At 34.3% G+C, this 22,550-nt stretch overlaps 2 protein-coding genes across 5 annotated transcripts in view; one reads left to right on the forward strand and one right to left on the reverse strand.

Moving 5' to 3' along the window:
- Positions 1-22,550, forward strand: part of LOC114337594 (lachesin-like) — a 204,237-nt gene that overhangs the window by 80,590 nt on the left and 101,097 nt on the right. The gene's annotated exons all lie outside the window — the stretch shown is intronic.
- Positions 1,356-7,466, reverse strand: LOC126891787 (uncharacterized). Its single transcript, XM_050661060.1, has 5 exons — positions 6,825-7,466; positions 6,305-6,733; positions 4,105-4,341; positions 2,622-2,940; positions 1,356-2,564 (listed from the first exon to the last, which is right to left on the reverse strand). Exons 1-5 carry the CDS (start codon positions 7,240-7,242, stop codon positions 1,715-1,717), a joined length of 2,253 nt encoding a protein of 750 aa, XP_050517017.1. The 5' UTR covers positions 7,243-7,466; the 3' UTR covers positions 1,356-1,714.

The raw sequence follows: 22,550 nt of genomic DNA on the forward strand, positions 1-22,550 counted from the left end.
AATATTTTTGAATAATATAAACGAAGAATGAAAGATTGCATTTTTACTGAGGGCCGAACGTCCCTGAAAACGCCTTTAATGTTTATTTTAAGAAGCTACAGGGGTGAAAATAAAAGAAAATTTAGTGTAATTTTTAATTGCAAATATTTCATTCAAAAGAAACTTTTTATTTATTCTAAAGGACTTTTGTCCCTCGGTAATAACGTAATCTTTCGTTCTGCGTTTAAATTTTTCAAAAATACTTGACAGTTTTCTCAAGATTGGAAAAAAAATACATTTAAAATTTTGACAGGAGACATTTTGCGCCGTTCCCCTGAAGTTGACTATTGGTTTTACTATAAATGTAATTATTGTTACTTGTTGTAGTTTTTATTAGATATCCAGGTATTATTGTTTTAGCTTTTGCATTAGGAAATGTTTGTTTTTGTTATTACTCATTATTTTTGGAACATTAGTCGATCATAATCACTCTCTTTGCTTTCTCACGTGGAGTCTAAAAAAATCTTTCGAGTTCTTTTCTATCGAAGCTGACTACTCGATCCATATTTGGAATACCATCTTTAAAAGAATATTCTGGTTTTGTCCTATTTAATGTTATCATTTTTCTTCAAGTGCTTGTCTCCACTGCTTTAGTCTTTCTTCCACTTTTCTACTATCACCTGCGTACATTCAATACCAAGCACCTCCCCTTGAAGTTCAGCTGTTATCTGATCCAGCACCTGCACCAATGAGAATAAATACAAGCTTAACACGAAACTCTGATGAACCCTCACTTTCACAAAAATTGTCAGTTTCTCCTGCATTTGTTCTAACTCTCGTTGCTATCCTCCCATGTCTTCCACTTCTTCTTCTTAAAGTGCCGTCTCCTCAATGGAGGTTGCCTACTACAATTGCAAACTCTTCTGTTTTCAGCTGTTCAAATTTAGTCCTGTCCATTGTCGGATATTTCTGAGCCACGATAGTCTTTTCCTTCCTAGTCCTCTCCTTCCCTTTCACTATAAGTTGGGCATATTGGTACTTATTATTTCTCAGTATGTGGCCTAGGTATGATGTTTTTCTAACTTTCACTGTGTTGAAAAGTTCTCTTGCCTTGCATATTCTATGCAGCACTTCTTCGATTGAGGTATGCGATGTCCACGAAATTTTGAGAATTCTCTGGTAGATCAACATTTCAAAGACTTCCAACTTATTTACGGTTGATGTTTCAAGGGTCCATGTCTCAACTGCATAGAGAATAGTCGACCAGACATAGCATTTGGATAAACGTAGTCGAATTTCGAGATTTATTTCTGAACAAAATTAAGTAAATTAATGTTTACTTGAAATAACTATTGCAAATCAAAAAAACACTAAAATAGCTGTTTAAAATTTCTTTATTAAAAATTGGGAGAGGGGGCGCCGTTATTGGTGCAATGGCGAAGGTAAAACCCCTCTAAACCTCGCCTACGGCCCAGTAGATCTCAATTTAAAAATACAACTCATATAAAAGTTATCAAATTACATCTTACTTAACATAGCTTTAAAATTCAGACCTAACTTAAGTAACATAATATATCTTATAAAATTTCACTATATTTATTGCTATTCAAGTAAAATCTGTAATGTTAAATTAACTAATGATCTTGTAAATAAGTCTATAAAACTATAATAAAAATTCAATACAGGTATAAATCAAGAATGCATGTGAGCTACAAAAATTGTTAATAAAAAATGTTTAATCAGTTCTTTTTTTTTTTTTTGAATGAAAATACTCCTGAGTCTCCATTTTTCGCTTCTTCGTAATGTTCTTTGCCTTATTATTAACTTCTTCCAGAATTCCTTGAGTCCTCCTTATATATTCGGTAAAACCTTGGTCATCTAATCCGTTCAACACATTAATGAGATATTCCTGTTGAAGACTTCTTTTGGTTTTTTCCTGGGTCACATTTGTCTGTTCTAGCTTCCCTCTGACAAATTCATTAATTTCCTCCTCATGCCTTGATTTGATAGTTGACATTTCTCCTAAACACCTTGCAGCATCATCTACAACAGAGTTACTACCCAAACGCTCCTCATACATTCTTACCAAGTGCACATGCTGACACAAGGTATTCCTCACCATATAGTCATCACAACTACACCAATAACGGTGAATACAAATCTTACACACTCTACAAAACAATGTCTTACACTCACTCTCACACACTTTTCTAAAATTTACATAACGTAATATATTCATACCTTTAAAGGATTTTACCTCATAATGGCCATATGCAGTCTCCTTAACCAGTTCTTCTAGTTTGCCTTTCATCGATGCTGCCCGTTTGTGTGCTCTTATTGAAAGCCTGTCTTGATAATTATTTGCGCTTGGTCGTATTATATCCACTATCCTTGTCCACATTTTTTCTTCAACTAGCTCATCCATTGTATCCAGTAGCTTCTCAATCCCCACTGCTGCATTCCTCTTTAGGTAATTCGTCTTTAGTAGATTGTTGAGTGATTCAATTGCCATGTTGGTATTAATCCCGGCATTTCTTCTGTAACAATAGGGCCACAATTTTTTTCTGTGTTCAGCCAAGTAATGACTAGAAAAAAAATACTTAAGGGTGTCTTAAAATGTATGATTTCACATAATTATTTACTTTTTCAGATAACTGACAAATTCTATCTCATTTGCCTCTTCTAGTTTGGATACATATTTGTCACATAGTTCTTTAAATTTATCTTCATCTGGTTCTCGAATAATCTGCCTGAGTTCATTTTTCATTTGCGCCTTCAAAGTTGGATCCTGTAATTTTTTCTTTCCTCTAATGTTCCAGTTCTTCACCACATGCCACGTACATAATAGTCTCCTTGGTTCTTGTCTCATTATCTTCTTCCATGCATTATAATATTTAGGATCATCATCACTCATGAAATATTCCGCATTAACTTCTGTCTGTATCTTATTCTTGAGGGCATCTAAAGGTTTTAAAAATATTCGTTAGTTAGCAGTCCTAAATTGTCACTACTTATACAGTGTGTCTGCGTAACTTGGAACCATATGGGAAACTTTTTTAACATAAATTTTACGAATATAAGTAATTCTCTAGAAAGTGCTCTGCACAGTCTTAAACCTAAAGACGCAATCATCAGATATAAAATTTTATCAACAGTGTACAAAGTATGTCAAAAAATATGAATTTCGCTCAAGAGTAAAGTGCCTTTATATTTCACAATATCGAAAATTGTACTTGAGGAAAGTTGTTTGTAATTAAAAATTATGTTATAATCTGCATTTACACTCTTCTAATTGAAAAAAAATTTTTTGAAAATTTTGCTCAAATCACGGACAACCAACATCATTTTTATTTATGACAGCTCCATTATTATTAATTTTGCGAAAAAAAGTTATTCCTTATAGTTCGCATTATATTTAGCAACCAAGATACAATTATAACATATTAAATTTTGTCAATTTTATATGAGGTATGTCAAAAAATATGAATTTCGCTGAAGAGTAAAGTATCTTTATTTTTCACAATATTGAAATTTGTTATTATAAAAAGTTTTTTAGAAGTGAAAAATATGTTTTAATATGCAATTACATCCTTTTAGTGGAAATATTGTGAACTATAAAGGTATTTTACTCTTGAGCGAAATTTATATTTTTTGACATACCTCTTATAAAATTGAAAAAAATTTATATCTTATGATTGCATCTTAGTTTTTGACTATTCAGACATTTTTATAAAGAATAACTTTTTGTCGCAAAATTAACAATATCGGAGTTATTTTAAATAAAAATTAATGTTGCATATCCGTAATTTGAGGAAAATTTTCAATTTTTTTTTTCAATTAGAAGAGTGTAAATGCATATTATAACATAAATTTTAATTACAAACAACTTTTCTTAATAACACTTTTCGATATTGTAAAATTTTAAAGACACTTTACTCATGAGCAAAATCCATATTTTTGAACATCCTCGTATATTATTGATAAAATTTGATATCTGATGGTTGCATCTTAGGTTTTAGACTATGCAGAGCACTTTATGAATAATAACTTTTTTTTCGTAAAATTGATATTAAAAAAGTTTCCCTTATGATTCCAAGTTACACAGACACACTGTATAATACATACCTAAAAAAACTTCTTGAATTTGTTGGTCCAATCTATTTGACAGAAGGAACGCAACAGGGAATCCAGCATTTCTATCGTCTTTCACCAGCAAAATCGTCAAATCCAGTCCTTTTTTATTTGTCCCATGTGTCCCATCGACACAAATTATGTTCGGGAATTCTAGTAGTTTCTCTTCCATCACCGCATTCATGAACCCTACCGCAAAATCTTCTTTTCTCAATATATCATGATCTTCTCCTAATAAAAATAAACCACCAAATTTTTAGTTCATTCAAAATTGATAAGCTTGTATCCCGTGTACAAAAAAAGTTGATTAATAGCAAGATGAAAATTTGTTAATAGCTTAACAGTGTCTAGTCGAACAAACCTTGATGTATGGGAACAGGGGAAGTTTTAATTGTGGGACGTGATTTTAATTGTGAAACATGTTATCCTGACAATTTTATGATAATGAAAACTAGCAGGTTGCAAAAAAAATAGCTGTCTGATTTTTGCATGAAAGTTTAATGAAAGGGTAACAAATCAAGTTCTGTCCAACAAAATACATGGGACGTTTGAAACCTGTAATCTGTACCACAATTAAAACTTCCCCCTATTCCAGTATTCCTGTACCTCAAAGTTTGTGTGACTAGATGCCGTTAAGCTATTAACAAATTTTCAGCTTGCTATTAATAAACTTTGTTTTTGGTATGCGGGATCCAGGCCTAATCGTAGTCTTCAACAAAATTAAAAGCATCCCGGCATATTATATTTAACAGATAATTCAAGATAAATGGTAAGAGACTGAAATTTTATTGAATATTTAAATAGGTAATATTACTTCTATCTTTTAAGCTTGGTTACAGTTCATTGTTATCTACTTATTACTTATAGCATTGCAAATATAACAATATAAATTTCCTATTAAATTCACTATTTTACTTCAGAAATAATTATTTTATTGTAGAAATTAAATAGCACCAGAAAGATATTTTTTAAAGTAGATAACTTTGATAAAAACCCCAAAAATTTGGAGTTACCTAGTTACAGTACCTACTGAACCACAATATGATAGATCATGTGATTATTAATTCAAAGAGGGGCAAAAAATGTTCAGATTAGCATATGGTAGAAAGTATAATAAGAGCCAGAATATAAATACCAACAAAGAAATAGGGTCCAAATATGAAAGGTAGCATATAGAGGGCTTGAAGATAAAACAAAAAAAAAAAAGAATACAAAAGAACATTGAACAACAGATAAAAGGATGACTCGAGGTAGAAGGGACATGTGGAAAGGACAGAAAAAGATGAAAATAAAGGAATAAATGCCAGTTAAACACAACTAATGGACCAAAGATTAGATATTGGGAACAGATAAAGAAAGAAGTACTTACTCTTAAATAGGCCAAGACCCAAAAAGTAGCAATGATGATAATAAAAGGACAATTTAAAACTAAAAATGACTAAAATCCTTTATAAAAGGTAAATTTGTTAAAATCCCAAAAAAGGGCTACATCACAGAACTAGTTTTCAACCGGATGACTGATCATCATCAGTGCTTACGTGATCTAACATGCTAACCACCATAATACAAAAATATATGGGTAAAATTTAAAACTAAACCACATTCAAATATCAAATTCCTAACTATAAACAAAGTTACTATTCATCCTCTCATTCGTCAAGAGGCTGTTAAATGTAATTTATTGCCCTAAAAAAGGCGGATTCTCATTTTACAGGTCCAAACTGGTCAGTCTGCAAATTCAAATTGTAGGTAGCATGTTGGTTTTTAAGAAATACTTCAGGACGACCCTGTTTAGCTTCCATGTGCGTTTGTTTACAGTTGGGAATTTGTAAAATGAATGGACTTTAGTTATTTAAGGGGTGAAAGTTATTGATTTCTGACAAGTGGGAGATTTATTACTTGAGGGAGGCAAAGGTAACAATTCAACCACTAAATTTACCCCATATACCATCACTATGTCCATAACAAAATTAGATTTAATGTAAAAAGTTAATAACTAAAACTTAGCACATTATATTATTTTAAAAATGTTTATTGCTATTTCGTATCAAGGCATAAATGTTGTTAATTCTACTTAAGAGCAAGGTGTGTTATATGAACCATGCAAGGATAACAATTCACACAAGTCAAATTGGAGTACAATTATTTATAATGTTGGTAGCTACAAAACAAAAAAACAAAAAATGGTGTTTACCTTCCTTCTTGAATAAGAAAGCATAATTCTTGTTGTTAGCATTCCATTCCTGAACCTTTAGGGCTGCTGCTATCATATCATTTTGATCTCGTTTCTTGTGTATATTATACTTTTTGGTCAAATTTCTGAGATCCTGACTTGTTATTACAGCAAGTCTATCTAATTGTGGTACTTCCAATTTTCTTGAATCTTTTAAAATTCTAGTGGGTGGCACCCCAGCCATTAATTTTTCTACAACCGTTTTTTCTTCTGCTTTTGACAGATGCATTGTTCTTAATTCTTCTTTATGTCCAACATGCGTTTTCCAATAACTGACAGAAACTTGTCCTTGGTCTCTCAGTTTGCAAGCCAGTCTGGAAGGGCACACTCCTTTTATTCTAATTGATCCACCAGCTTTCTCTGTCCTAATTTTATAGTTGGGCTTATATCCTAAAGATAGATCAGTATAAGTTTTAATTATTGCAAGTAACAAAATACCTATAAGTTTTAATTATTGCAAGTAACAAAGTATTGCTCTTACCATGTAAGTCACTTCTATTGCAATCATAGTACATTATCTTATGTTCCTTTCCACGCTTTGTTTTACTACATGCATAACTTGTCTCAATTTTCTGCATATCTTTCCATGTCTCATATTCTTGTTTGCTAGAAAATTCAAAAGTTATTAGTTCAATACTCAGCTGGTGGCAGTCCTGGAGATGTTTTCGTAATTTCTCATGACTTTCAAAATTAGTTTCTTGATCACATAACGGACAAATAATGTGATTTTGATTCATTTTGTTGTTAGTCCTAGGCGGAACATCTGTTTTGTGTATTCTTTTGATATGACGATTTCGTAATTCCACATTTTTAAATATTTTGCTGCAAAGATGGCAGGCTCCTGGAAGAGAATTTGTTGAAGTAGGACTGGTTGAAGTAGATGGGTAGGTAGAATCCATAATTACTAAAAAGTCTTGGGTAATTAAATTAGGTGTTCTAACGAACAGATTTTTAAAACGATTGAACAAATTAAAAACAAAAATAGAAATGAAAAAAGCTAAAATTGAAATTCTGTATGTGTATGTATGTATAATTGGTGTTAAGTTGGAAAATAACCGCCAGCCCAAAGAAAATTTGGTCTTAAAGTTAAAAACCGCCAAACACAAAAGTCATAACCACACAAAATGCATTAACATGACACTACTGTCACAAGACTGTCACTATTTTAGGTATTTCTTGATATTTCACTACTTTGTGACCTTTGTGTTCTGTGTCCCTAGCTTACGTTTGCTGTGATTGGTCGGTAACAAACGTAGGCAGTCTGCATTTTACTGTAGTCTTGATTTTTACATAGGCTGGAGTCGCTGGAGAGAAGCAACTTAAAAATCAGATTATTATGCCGATATAACTCCGAATACCACCGTAGAAATACGATCATGGTCCGAGTACGGAAGGATGCTGCATGCAGCGCTGCTTATACGAGTATGAGTACCTATTTCATTGCTTTGTTATTTACTGTATGACAAAAATAGAGTAAAATACGTTTCTTTTCTTATTAGGTAGGTACTTGCTGCTTGTACTACATAATTAAATATTCTCGTATGCAACTTAAAATCCTGCTTATTATGTGTTTGTTCATTTTTTTTTTAAATTATCTCAGTTACTCAGTTGGTACGGCATTACTACGGAAACCAAGGGAAGCAATGCTTCCCTTGCTTCCATGGACTGCACGCTCCTGCTTTATTCCACTATTTGTTGTTTAGGACGTTTGTGCTTCCATCGGTGGAAAGCGTCATACCCTAACATCTCTCGCAGTATGGGACTTGGGTGGTGCTCCAGCTCCGCGAATTTGACCCTCGCCTTGTCTGTCATCATTTCGGTGACTCTCACCTGTTGTAATTCTCTGAACAGGAATCTTTCAGCGACGTATCTCGGGACTCTGGCTGCTTCTCTTAGGCTGCTGTTGTGGACCGCTTGTATCTTCTTTTTGTGAGTTTTGCATACTTGTCTCCATGCGAGAGATGCGTATGTTAATACCGGTAATGTTATGCTGTTTATTAATCGTAACCTCGTTTTTAGTTTTAATTTACTTTTTCTGCCTGTGAGTCCTCTTAATGTTGCTCTGGCCATGTTGGCCTTCTGGACTGTGGCTTCTACTTGTTTTTGGAAGGTTAATCCTTTATCCATGATGACTCCCAGGTATTTAGCTTCAGTTTTCCACTCGATGGGGTTGTTCTGCACCGTCAGTTGTTCTTCTGGCTGTTGTCTTCCTTTCTTGTATAGTACCGCTTGCGTCTTTTCGGAGTTGATGGCTATCTTCCACTTTATACTCCATTCCTCGATGTCTTCTAACGCTGTTTACAGGTTGGTCACTGCTATATCTACGTTTCTATGTTTGGTCGCTATCGCTGTGTCGTCGGCGTAAAGGCTCATAAGGGTACCTGGTGTTCTAGGTACGTCAGTGGTGTATATTGTGTATAGCAGAGGTGACAGGACTGCTCCTGTGGCACTCCAGCCTCCGGGTTTCCTAGCTCGGACAGGACGTGTCCTATCCGAACCCTGAAACTCCGGCCGGCTAAGTACGAGTAGATCAGCCTCGTCATCGCCCCGCTGTACCCATAACCTCGCTTTTTGTATATGAGCCCCTTATGCCATACTCCGTCGAAAGCTTTGCTTACGTCCAGGAATGCTGCTCCAGTGTTCTGCTTGTCGTTGAATCCAGCTGCTATATGTACTCAGTTAACCTCCTTGCTTCACACCACTAATGATATTAACTTCGTCTGATATTGTTCCCTAACATTTCATTTTTGCTTTGGAGTTCTGCAGGCACATTTGTTGTAGTTTTATCAGTTTGTTTGGGATTCCTATCTTCTTTAATACAAATTTTGTATATGGTTAAGCAAGATTATAGATTATTTTCATAATATTATTACCAGATCTCTATAATCTTACTAAAAAATATTTGTTGGATTTTACAAATGTTCAAAATATCTCGATAAAATCTCGCTTATCGAAAAAGTACTAATAGGCAAAAAGTTTTAAAATATCGTGTTTACGTAAAATTTCGTACCAATACAATACAATTGTATTGGTACGTAAAATTTCGTACAATAATAATTTAATTGGAACGTACACACATATTTTGGATGGGGGGTATATTCGATATATTGGAAAAAATCTATTTTCATTTTGTACCTTCAATAAGAAGGTACTTCTGCATATTATGAGAAGAGCACTTGAAGCATGGGAAGAAGGCATCTCAATAAATGGTCATAAAATAAACAACCTACGTTTCGCAGATGACACAGTCCTTCTTGCAAATAGTCAAGCAGAGCTGATTGATCTTATACGACTGGTTGAAAACGAAAGTCAAATATTTGGTCTGCAATTAAACATAAACATATCAAAGACAAAGATCATGATAGTGGATAGACTACATAACAATCATCCACACATAACCACAATTGATCGGTTTGAGGTTGTGAGCTCATACTTTTATCTGGAATCATTAATCACAAACACAGGGTCACTACAGGAAGAAATAAAACGTAGATGTGATCTAGCAAAAGTCGCCACAGAAAAAATGACCACAATATGGAAGGACTGTCAAATTTCAAGAGCGTTAAAGATGAGGTTGATCAACTGCATATTCCCAATACTGGCCTACGGATGTAAATCTTGGACCCTGAGAAATTCGGAAAGAAGAAAGATAGACGCCACTGAAATGTTCTGTTGGAGACGAATGCTACGAATTCCTTGGACCGACCATAGAACAAATAATTCAATTTTAAGAGAGCTAAAAGTTAGCCAACGACTCTCCAGTAAAGTCCATCTCCAACAATTAAAATACTTTGGACATGTTATGAGAGCAAACACAGAAAACATGGAAAGACTCGTTATACAAGGAAAGGTGGAAGGCCGAAGATCACGAGGAAGATCCCCAACAAGAAGGATCGATCAAATTACGGGAATATGCAAAAGACCTAGGCATGAGTTAAAAGAAATGACCAGAGACAAATATGTTTGGAGACGGACAATACACGACATCACGTCGACCACTACACTCCCTCCGGGGGACAGGATTGAAGAGAGAGACCTTTAAAGACCTGTATGTACCAAAGCATGGCCAGATGTAAATTACGGCATGTCGAGAGATGAAAATTACGGTGTGTCTCAAGATGTAAATACAGTGTATTGGTGGTTGTTGTGGCTAGATTAGCTACAAATTTGGACCCAGCTCCATTCGTTTTCGACACGACGCCGACGATGGGCCTGTTCGATGTTGCTGTGCGATATTTTACAGCTCAATCGAACTGTTCTTGGTCTGCCTTTTTGTTAAACCCTGTATATGGTAAAATATTACATGTCATGTATATAGCAAGTGTAATATTGGTATTTACTAAAACATCACCTAACGGAAATTCTTCTTGGAGTGTATTCAGCTTAGTGTTCAATGAAACCCAAGTCGTCTATTGTAGGTAGGATGTTTGTCTAAAATTAACCAATGTTTTCTTCCAGAACGGAATTTGGTTTGTGTGGTTAACTGTTTCTGTTTATTTTTTCCTTTGTAATGTCGTTGTTTGTGTTGTTTTTACACGATGTACGGACGTTTCCATTACAAAGGGGGCCAATACGTATGCTCCAGCCGGCGGGCGGCGATAAAAATAACTCAGTGAACCGATAAATATTGGGGCGCCATAATTTACGGTACAGCGTTGTTCACGTACTAGGCACCCTATATTTTACGAAATTAGCCTTTATAATGTATTATTTATTGAGTATATCAAAAATTTCATCTAAAATAAATTGGTAACATCACATGTTTTATTCATTTTTAATTTAGAAACATAAAATTTGTTCTACATCAGAAAAGTTGTTATACTAAACTTAATGAATATAAGAGAGTTTTTCCGAGAACAAAAGGGATTTAGGACATGGTATCATCTAATATAAGTATAACTAAAGATGGTAACTATGAAGCAGAAGTTCAGAGACGTACTGGGATGGCAAAAAATGCGATGAGTCTCCTAACTAAAGTTTGGAAAGAGAGATATTTCTCTCAAAATATCAATATGAGACTGGTGAATGCCCTTGTATTCTCAATATTTCTATACGGAGCAGAGACTTGGACTCTTCGCGCATGCGAGCGCCCAAAAATTTATGCATTTGAGATGTGGTGCTGGAGAAGAATGTTGCGCATACCTTGGACAGCTCATAGGACAAACGTGTTCATTCTGAACCAACACAAGATTAAAAAAAGGCTGTCCACAATATGTCTGCAACGAATACTGCAATTCTTTGGTCACGTGGTTCGCAGAGGTGACGAGAGTTTGGAGAGATTAATTGTTTCTGGGAAACGTTCCGGGGAGAAGATCAAGAGGACGATCACCAACTAGATGGTCCGACCAAATAAAGAATTCAGCTGGAAACTCATTTTGCGAAGCTCTTAGAGCAGCTGAAGATAGAGACCAATGGAGAAACATTGTTAAGAATATTGGAAGAAATCACGATCCTCGGTAATGGGGAAACGACAAGCGAGAGATCATCTAATAACCATGAAATTATTAATTGAAAACGCAAGTAATATCATCCTCATCATCAGTGGCGTTACAGCTCTTTATGAGCCAAAGCCTTCTTCAGAACAATCGTCCAGTCGCCCCTGTCTCTGGCAACTCTTCTCCATGCTCTAATTCCAATAGATTTTAAATCATTTTCAAAGTTGTCTCGGTCTTCCTCTTGCTTATTGTCCTATCAGCCACTCCACTCATCCATCTAAGCATTCTCATCTCCGCCACATGCATTCCTGGTACCTAGTAGTTAAAACTACCTGGTACTAAGTTCCTAAATTCCTAAGTACGTGGTACTTAAAACTATTGATTTTACAATCAGTTCACCATCCAAAGATACCATTTTATTTGTAGTGACTGTATCTTTAAATGAACATTCCAAATACTCTGTCTTTGTCCTACTAAGTTTTAAACCTTTTTCCTCCAGAGCTCGTGTCCACTGTTCCGGTTTTTGTTCTAAGTCTCTTGATTACCATATGAGCGTTGGTCTCTTCACTCAGTTCACTCCTTCACAACAGTTTAGTGAGAAAAGTATGTAAATGTCAAAACAACTTTACCGATTATAAATAATCAATATTGTTTAACAGTAGATTATATCGGGGAACTAATGGAATTTCATAACTTCACGGTGCCTTGAAATTATTTATAAATCTCATTCACATACATTTATTTATAAAAATGATTATTACGAGCATACATAAGTATACACAAAACCTTGGAAATAAAATAAAGTGTACAAGAAAACTACAATATTGCAACTAATATCACGATTATTTGTTTCAAGTCAAGTAAACACATTTAAAAATAACTTTACTACCTTCGTTAATGTTGTTTGTAATAACAAAATAATAACCTTAATATACGAGGATTTTTAATTGGAAGCGTTGGATGATATCGATGTTGAAGTGACTGGCTCTGGCTGTTCCTCATAGTTCCAACCCATATGTCCAGATTGGCGTAACTATTGCCTTATAGAGCAGCAATTTGTTATCCAGAGATAGTATTGATGAACGGCGCGCCGTATTGGTTAAAGGGCCCGCCGCGGTGGGCCCATTACATATACATAATACATATACATATTTCTGAATACATATTTCGATTGGCGATAATACATATTTCTGAATTGGGGACCTAGTTGCTTTCTCTTGGTCCAGATATGTTTCCTCCATGTGAGACTTCTGTCCAAATGAATACTAAGATATTTTTTTACCTCGTTGGCTGAAAGTGATTATTTAAAGTTACAAGAGGACAGGTTCCTCTTCGTGTTGTAAATGTAACATGAATAGATTTTCCTTCGTTGACTGTAATTTTCCATTCCAAAAACAAATCTTTTATTCTGTCTAGAGTTATTATTAATATAGTGTCAAGATTATATTTATAAAGGAATTGTTTTCTCAGGATATAAAGACTTTGTTGTATTGTACAAGAATAAAAATCCTCTAAAAACGCCGTAAAAATGAGTGGCGCATACAATAATCCAGCTACAAAAGATCTGACATGAATATTACGTGGCGCGAAAATGTATTTTCATTTTGATGCAAAATAAAATTTTAGTTTTATTTTAAACGATTTTTCCATAATATTTGCTAAATTTGAAGTAAAACGCCACAAAAGAGTAACTTTGATACAGTTTGAATCTTGAAACTCTTTTGTGGCGCGTTTATTTCAAATGACATCGCACACATTTTATGGAAAATATAATGTCACTCAAATTCAATAAAATTTATACGATTAGATTTGTTTTAATATAACGATCAATTCTTATCATTGCGCCAACTCTTAATTATGATTAATTACGGCGCAAATTGCAATTAAAGTTTATCGAAATCACATTTTTGGAGTCCATAAAATGTTAGTTTACAATCATTATTGCTCTGAGTGCTATTCATAACAGCTTAAATCCCGCTGGGCCTAAGCGGATTAGTGAAACTAATCCGCTGATTTATGGAGTACCGAAAATCTGGGTATTTTCAAATATTTTTTCTCTCTCTAACTTATGTACCTACCCATTTGATTTCAGATTTATTTATATCAATTTCTGCTCTTATTTTTGAAAATAGAGAGTTGGCGCAATGATAAGATTTGATCGTTAATTTAAAACGAATCTATTGGTATAAATTTTATTGAATTTGAGTGACATTATATTTTCCATAAGATGTGTGCGATGTCCTTTAGCAAATATTATGGAAAAATCGTTTAAAATAAAACTAAAATTTTATTTTGCATCAAAATGAAAATACATTTTCGCGCCACGTAATATTCATATCAGATCTTTTGTAGCTGGAATATTGTATGCTCCACTCATTTTTACGGCGTTTAGCGGTTTTTTATTCTTGTATCAGGAGTTTTCAAAGTTTTTTTATAAATTAAATGTATGAAGTTGAATGCAATTTTTCTCGATTACACGTTAAGCTTTATAAATGGTCGCATTATCTCCCAAAATGATCTAGTGTCCATCGAATGTACACTAGATTTTTTTCTATTCGAAATAGATTGAAAAAAAATATTGGGAAGGCCGGTTAATGAACTCGGATTGTCCGTTGCCAGATCAAATTTAGCGTCGTAACCACTACAACTACATCAACCATTTCGGGAATAATCGTTAATTTTATTATACTTTTGTAGCTTAATAACTATTAAACGGCTTAACCGATTTTGATAACTAAAAATGAGTTTAAAAAGTATTTGCAAGTAGTATCTGATGCATCTTAGGTCAAGTATGATAACTGAAGCTATTACAGGAATTATTGAGCTTGAAAAACCGATTTTCCCATAGGAAATAGATTTGATCATACTTATGAAGCCTATAACTTAAAAATTCGAATTTTCCCGGATATGAGGTATACACCGTCAGATTCGTCTAGAGTCCTTCTACAAACGCTCAGTTATTGGCGCAATTCGTAGGTTGAAATTTTGAGTAATTGTCGAAAAACCAAAATGTTCACAGTTTAGTTTTTCAGTTTTTCGGCGCTACTGAGCTGTGTGTATATCTGATCCTGACGGCTTAGACACCATTTGAAAGCTTAACTCAACACTATTGATTTGGTTTATTTGCGGTTCTCCTGTCTCTTCTTGAACCAAAGATATATAACGCCAAAAAATATGCCGTTTTGTTCCTACCAAGTCCTATGGCTGCTTATGGGTGGTCAAAAGTCACAAAATACACCGGTTCTGAATCGGCCCTGACCCCCTCTTCAAACACAGAAAAAAAAATTCAGATCGGTGTAACTTTTCCAGTCACATACATACATATCCACAAACATTTTCCCTTTTTTAAATAGAAATTGAGTCATATTTCTGAGCTCGGTAACTTTTGAATGGTATAACCGATTAGACATGCGTTGGAAAGGTAATGATCAGTACTATTAGAAGCCGCAAAGGTGGGACTTAAATTTTCGAAGTTTTTGGGAGTTTTGGGGACAAGAACGAAAAACAGGCCCTAAATAGAAAGGGCCGTAAAATCCACACCCTTGGACCAAAATGGATGGTTGATATATGAATGAGTGAGTCTTTTCCTGAACTTTCAGATGGGAGTTGGCACAATTTTCAATTCTGTCAGATTTAGAAAATCGAAAATTTCGTGTATGTGTTACAGTTCAAGTTGATTATCCAGTTGGAGTTGACTCCAACTAGTTAGAGTCGACTCTAACGGCTGGTTTCAGTAAAAGTTGATTATAAATATAAAATGAAGATTTATATTCAACATTTACTAGTAAAAGTAGACTCCAACTAGGAAAAGTATACTCTTCCCAATGTCATTTAGTAAAAGTTGATTCTGATTCACACAAACAGCCGATTCTAGAAACGAAATGTTACTGAATATGTTCAAATTAGTCTAGGCTGTATCGTCGCCCCCGTTAGGTAAATTATTCCAGTTCGATTTTTTTTTGCACACACTTACTAAAAAAGAGGTCCTCTTCGACCAAATAACGAATCCACAGGGTGTCAGATGGTACTGTGGTCGAAAAATTGTTTAAACAATTTTTTTAAACAAACTCACAAAAAAAAATTATTTAGGACAATTTTCTTTACATCATTTGGGTCATTCGGAGCAAAAGAGGTCTTTTGTGATTTTTCTGTAAAATTTTGTTGTTCTCGAGTTATACGCGATTTAAAATTTGCAAAATACGAAAATGACCATTTTCAAGGCTTAATAACTCGGTTAAAAATTATTATTATGAAAGTCCGAAAGTTACCAAATAAAATTTTAACGACCCCTCTACAAGATACTGAAGAAATTTTTGTTATTATTTTATTACTAAGCGGTTATTTTTAATTATTAACAATGAGCGCTAGGAGCGTATTGACGCAGCTATCAATGTGAGTGCGAGTGAGATGCACCATTGCACCATTTTGACATTTAAAAATTTAAACTTCTGTTAAACCACAAAACTGTCAAAACTTTTTTTGTAATTTATAGCTCACATGTCATCACCATGACAAGTCGAAAGTTCTTCTTCTTGTGGTGCTTTCTCCTTTAGTGGAGGTTAGCGACTACACTGGCAAATCTGTCTCTGTCCAATGCGGCTCTAAACAAAGATGTTGAATCAAGGCCGGTCCAGTTTCTGATATTTCTAAGCCATGAAATCTGGCGCCTACCGGGACCTCGTTTTCCTTCACTCTTACCCTGGATGATAAGTTGCGTGAGGCGGTACTTTTCGTTTCTCATTATGTGTCCCAGGTAGCTAACTTTTCTGACTTTAATGATTTTTGGCAGTTCCCTATCTGTACCTATTCTCCTCAGAACATATTCGTTGGTGGTGTGGGTTGTCCAAGGTATTTTCAAGTCTCTTCTATAAAGCCAGAGTTCAAAGGCGTCCAACTTGTTCATCAGTGTTGTGTTGTGTCCAGGCCTCCGTTCCATACAAAAGTATTGACCACACATAGCAATGCAGAAAATGACATCTAAGGCTGATATTAATGCTACTGTTACAAAATAAGCTTTTCATTTTGATAAACCCCTGTCGGGCTACCTCTATTCTCGCTCTTGACTTCTTGTTTTTAATCAAGTTGATTGTTGAACCAGCAACTAAGATATTTGTACTGGCTTACGTATTCAAGCTGTTGGTGTTTCACATATTTATTGGAAGAGGTAAATTTTTGTTCCTTGATATTCTTATAACTTTGGTTTTCGCAGTATTGATCTTCATCCCCATTTTTTCACAACTCTCAGTAACCCTATCCAACAGTATCTGCAGACTATGGTCCGAATCAGTCATTAATACTGTGTCATCTGCATAGCGGATGTTATTTACTCTCTGACCGTTTATCCTGATTCCTTCTGAAGGGTGCGATAAAGAGTTCGCAAATATTACCTCAGAGTAGACGTTAAAAGTATGGGTGATAGCATACAACCCTGTCTAACACCTAATTGTATTTCAATTGGCCTTGACGTATTACCATTGGTCTTTATAATTGCTGTCTGATTCCAATAAGTAGCCTCTATAATTTTAGAATCTCTTTTGTCGACTCCGATGTCATTCAATCTTTCTATCAAGGTCTTGTGCTTCACCCCATCGAACGCTTTCTCAAAATCTATGAAACAGATAAAAAGGTCTGCTTGCTGATCTTTGTATCTTTGTGCCAGAGTTTGAAGACAAAATATTGCTTCTCATTTCCCCATACCTTTCCTGAAGCCAAATTGTTCTTGACCGGTGACCTCATCACATTTTTTATAATATATTCTGTTTTGTATGATACGCAAGAAAAGCTTCAGAATGTTATTTAATAGACTTATAAGGCGGAAGTCCTGGCATAATTTGGCGTTCTTCTTTTTAGGCAGTGGTATGAAGACTGCTTCAAGCCATATTTTAGGGATAGTCCCTGTATTGTAAACATTATTAAATAGTCCAAGAAGAAGGTCTAAGTTTTCCTCGTTAATTAACTTCAATAGCTCAGCTGGTATTTCATCTTTTCCTACAGATTTGTTGTTTTTTAGTTGACGTAGAGCATATTTCAGTTCGGACTTTAGTATTGGAAGACCTTCGTCGTTTTCGGTATTTAATGTAGGAGGTTCTCTGATGTCATAGAAGAGTTCCTTTATATAGTCTTCTCACATGTTTATTTGTTCTTCAGGGCTTGAAATCAGTTTGCCTTCTGCGTTGATTAGATTATTTGGTCCTTGTGAGTATGTCGTGCCTGTGAATTCCTCGAGTTTCTTATACAGATGGAAGTCATCATGTTTTTTATATAAGTTTTCGATTTCTTCACATTGTTGTGTTATCCATTTTTCTTTTGCAATTTTTATTTTTTGTTTAATGGTTCTATTTAATGCTTTGTACATTACTCTGTGCTGTTTGCATTTTCTTCTTTCATCCATTAAATCCGATATTTCCTCTGTCATCCATCTTTGCTTCCGTGGTCGCTGTTTTGTGAGCATTTCAGTTGCCGTTGTAAGGGCGTGTCTGATTTCCTCCCGAAGGCGAAAGTTAAGGATGTTTAATTATATGAAAGTGTGCTAAAAAACAGTGCGAAAAAGTAAAACCCATTTAAAATAGGTACATTGTTACTTCAGACACACTTTAAACTCTTCATGTACTGCTATCTATATTTACAATTTTAACACAATAAAACCTTTACATTTTTACATAATATGAGATTATTTTTGAGAATTTGGTTAACAAAAATTGGTTAAACAATTTTTCGACCGCGGTTTCGCGTGACACCCTGTGTATTTGTTATAAGGATTGTTATACGCATGTATTTCTTTGAGTAAGTTTGTGCAAAAAATCGAATCAGAATAATTTACCGACGTTACAGACTATACTAATAAGTAGTTGAAACGGTCAAAACAAAGAAACGCACACTCATCAAAAATGCACTTGAGATTCTCGTATAATCAACATTTACTGAATCGATCCAGGAAGAGTAAACTCCAACTAGTAAAAGTTGATTTAAATTTTTAAAATCAACTTTTACTGCTCGTTTCAGTTGGAGTTGACTCCAACTAGTTGGAGTCAACTCTAACTGAGAATCAACTTGAACTGTAACATATGTATAGTGTCGCGTGTAGGGGGGTGTGGGTGTGCGCCACTGGCGAGAACTGCCGTTCTCTGGTAATATTACTAATTGATCTAAAACATTTTATACTTGCGTTTAACAACTATTTCCTTCTTGTAAAATTTCACTTTCTGGGTACCTTAATGAACCATGTCGTGTTTATAGTATAATAAATTAAAACTAATTGAACCTTATCAAAAATGTTCTAATTTCCCTTGTCAATCACATGAAAACGCCATTTTCTCTATCTTTCACCCCGAATCGCCCTGATGGCGTATAATTATATCAATAAAAAAGGCCATAAACACCACATCTGGATGAGAAGTAAAATAGTCCAGGCAGTATGCTCGCCCCCGTTTGGTAAATTATTCCGATTCGTTATTTTGTACAAACTTACTCAAAGACTGGCGGTACCGCGGTCGGAAAATTGTTTAATCAGTTTTTTTACTTCGGACATTTTTTTTATATTCTTTGTGCCATTCTGAGCAAAAAAGGTCTTTTGGGATTTTTCTCTAAATTTGATTGTTGTCTAGTTATATGCGATTTAAAATTTGAAAAACCGCGATAATGGCCATTTGCAAGGCCTAATAACTCAATCAGAAATTATTATTATTAAAGTTAGAAAGTAACCAAATCAAAGCTCAAAGCTCTCCCTATAAGATCATAAAGAAATGTTTGTCATTATTTTATATTGTACATTTATACACTTCAGTCCATGGTTCTTTACCCGTGCGTCATCATTTTAAAGCATACGAAATAAGTCGGAAAGCTATTCTACGCAACAGCAAGTGACAGAAATTGGCTATTGTTTCGATCACGGATTATATTATAAAATTTGACGTTATAAAATAAATTGAGTTTAAAACTTTGGTGCAGAATTACAGCTACATTTGAAATAGCTTAATAAATTGTTTTACTATCATTAGCGATATTAAATATTTGTTGTAATATAGGTAAATATTTGAAAATAAAATATTTTCTTTTTGTTATTTATTCCACTTTTACGGAAATTTAAACAAAACCATTCCTTAACAACTGTGAATGAGGTTAACTTTGTATGTAAATTAATGGCAAAATAAAATACACTTAACATAAAATTTCAAACTTACAGGGGGTATCTGGTTTGTCTTTAGTTTCATGCGTGGAAGACAATGATTGTAGATAAAATGTATGTGTTTTATCTCTCCAGGTATTAATGACGCACGGATAAACAATCCTCGACTCAACTGTACGCGATTTAAAATAAGAAAAACGCGAAAATGGCCATTTCGAGGTTTAATAAGTCGATTAACAATTATTATTTTGAAAGTCAGAAAGTGGCCAAATCAAAGTTTAAAGCCCCCCTACAAGATACCTACTGAAGAAATTGTTGTCATTATTGTATTATAAAGCTGTTATTTTTAATTATTAATAATGAGCTCTAAGCGCGTATTGAAGCGGCCGTCAGCGAAAGAGATGTACCATAATGGACGGCCGCCTCAATACACGCTTAGCGCTCATTGTTAATCTTCATGATCATATAGGCGGGCTTTAAACTTGGATTTGGTCACTTTTTTACTTTCATAATAATAATTTTTAACCGAGTGATTAAGTCTTGAAAATGGCCACGTTCGCGCTTTTCAAATTTTAAATCGCGTACAACTGGAGAAAAATCACACGAGACCTTTTTTGCTCGGAATGGCCCAAAGAATCTAAAAAAAGTTATTAAAAGCGAAAAAATTGATTTTTTGAGTTTGTTTAAAACAAGTTATTACAAGTCGGTAGGGGCCAATTTGGCCTCTGTTGCCATTTGAAGTTATTGTAGTTTTTTTATTCGAGGCAATAATAATTTTATATTCTTTGACTTTTTATATTATGATATACAAAGCCTTATTTAACACAAAAAAATATTGTTCTCTAATTTATTAAATGGTTTTTCTAACAAATCTACCACAGAAGTCTGAAGGGGCCAAATTGGCCCTGTGTAAGTTATGATCGTTTTCTCGGAAATTCAATCAGCCTTTCTTTCAAATTCCTCTCGGATGGGTAAAGTTATATTTATGTATGTTTGTTGTTTATTTATTATAAATGATTACCCTTATACTGGTACTGATCATCTACGCAATAAAGATACAATTGTTGGTGAACACGTTGTTTTGTGGATAATGGAAAATCAATTGGGAAAATGCAAACATGTTGCGATAGATAACTACTTCACTTCGTTGAAATTGGCCAAGGCATTGCAAAAGAAATTAACAAGTCTTGTGGGTACTTTGAATCGGTACTTTGAACAGAAAGGAAGATTTTCTAAGCGTAAAGTGTGAAAATAGAGTATTTTATATATTACCCTTATATTTCAGAGCGACAAAAAATAACACTTACTGAATACCAATGAAAGAGTGATAAAAATGTGATTTTGTTGAGCTCATTACATCAATCAGTGGATGTTGCCATCAAACCATACATGGGGTTGGTGTAGAGTGTAGACGACCAAATGGCGTGTCTTTATACTACAACAGTTGTTACAAGTAGTGATGTTGAAAAAGTAACTATTCGTTACAACGTACTCGTTACTTACAAATACCTAAAGTAACGATTACTATACAGAGAGGCAAATCGTTACTTTGATTACTCTGATTACTTCGTTACTTCGTATCAATAGTATCAGAGCGAGTAACGACTATTGTATCTACTTTGATTACTTTCTGCTACTACCAATCGTATCAGAGCGAGTAACTACTACGACTATTGTAGTTGTTATATCGGAATACCTATACAAAATACCTACCTACTGAGAAATACGATTCTCTATCTATATGATTACCGGTACTCAAATACAAAAGTAACAAAATAATCATAGTACTCAAAGTAACGAATACTGTAATGATAATTTATACAAAAGTAACGATTTGTAACGAATACTCGAAAGTAACTATAATCAACATCACTAGTTACAAGACAATGGTCTATACGCATGTTTTATTATACTCTTGACTTAGGAGCAATAAATGCATGGATTATTTATAAAGAAGTAGATGGACGTAGACTCAGTCAGTCTTCGTAAGTTTAATCTTCGGACGTGTGAAGAATTATGGGCTCCATACCTTGCCTCCCGAAATATGGTACTACACCCAGCAACACCAGTTCTACTAACAACCAGCACTGTTTCTATCCAAAAACGAAAAAAATGTCACTTGAAAATATTTTGTGAAGGAAATCATACTTCCAATCAGTGCCACGGCTGTGACAAGGCAATATTGGGAAATTTCTAAAACTGCAAACTGTATGGTGTTCCAAATGTTTTTGATAGGCAGCAAACGTGTTAAACAATGAAACTAAAAAATCAAATCAGATTCTATTCTCTAGAGTTGGTATAATTTCTTAAACTGAATTTTTATTGATTTAAGAACTTGGGGTCAAAATGATCCCTTCAGGCTTTTTAGATAATAATAATCAGGCTTCCTTGAAATAATTCACCTAACGGGGACGACCATATAGGTTGGACTAATAATGAACGTAATGGAAGCAAATCATGTTTATTAATTTGATTCAGAATCGGAATTGACTGAAACAGTTTTGTCGAAATGGTCTATTTTTACGGAATTAATGACACCAAATTGAAAATTTAGTTCCGGTAGTCGCCGGAAATTGATGTGTCATTTATGAGTCCAGAAGGGCGTTGAAAATATAATCTAATTATAACATCCCGACGGCTGTTCGAA

The sequence above is a fragment of the Diabrotica virgifera genome, chromosome 9 (genome assembly GCF_917563875.1).
Source record: "Diabrotica virgifera virgifera chromosome 9, PGI_DIABVI_V3a".
NCBI classification, from domain to species: Eukaryota; Metazoa; Arthropoda; class Insecta; order Coleoptera; family Chrysomelidae; genus Diabrotica; species Diabrotica virgifera.

What these genes read in the sequence shown, in the direction of transcription:
- LOC126891787 (XM_050661060.1), bottom strand. Translation starts at nt 7,242, where the DNA reads ATGGATTCTACCTACCCATCTACTTCAACCAGTCCTACTTCAACAAAT. An exon ending in CAATAGAAGTGACTTACATG is followed by an intron (nt 6,734 to 6,824) that starts GTAAGAGCAATA and finishes ATCTATCTTTAG; the next exon opens with GATATAAGCCCAACTATAAA. An exon ending in AATTCAAGAAGTTTTTTTAG is followed by an intron (nt 2,941 to 4,104) that starts GTATGTATTATA and finishes TAAAACCTTTAG; the next exon opens with ATGCCCTCAAGAATAAGATA.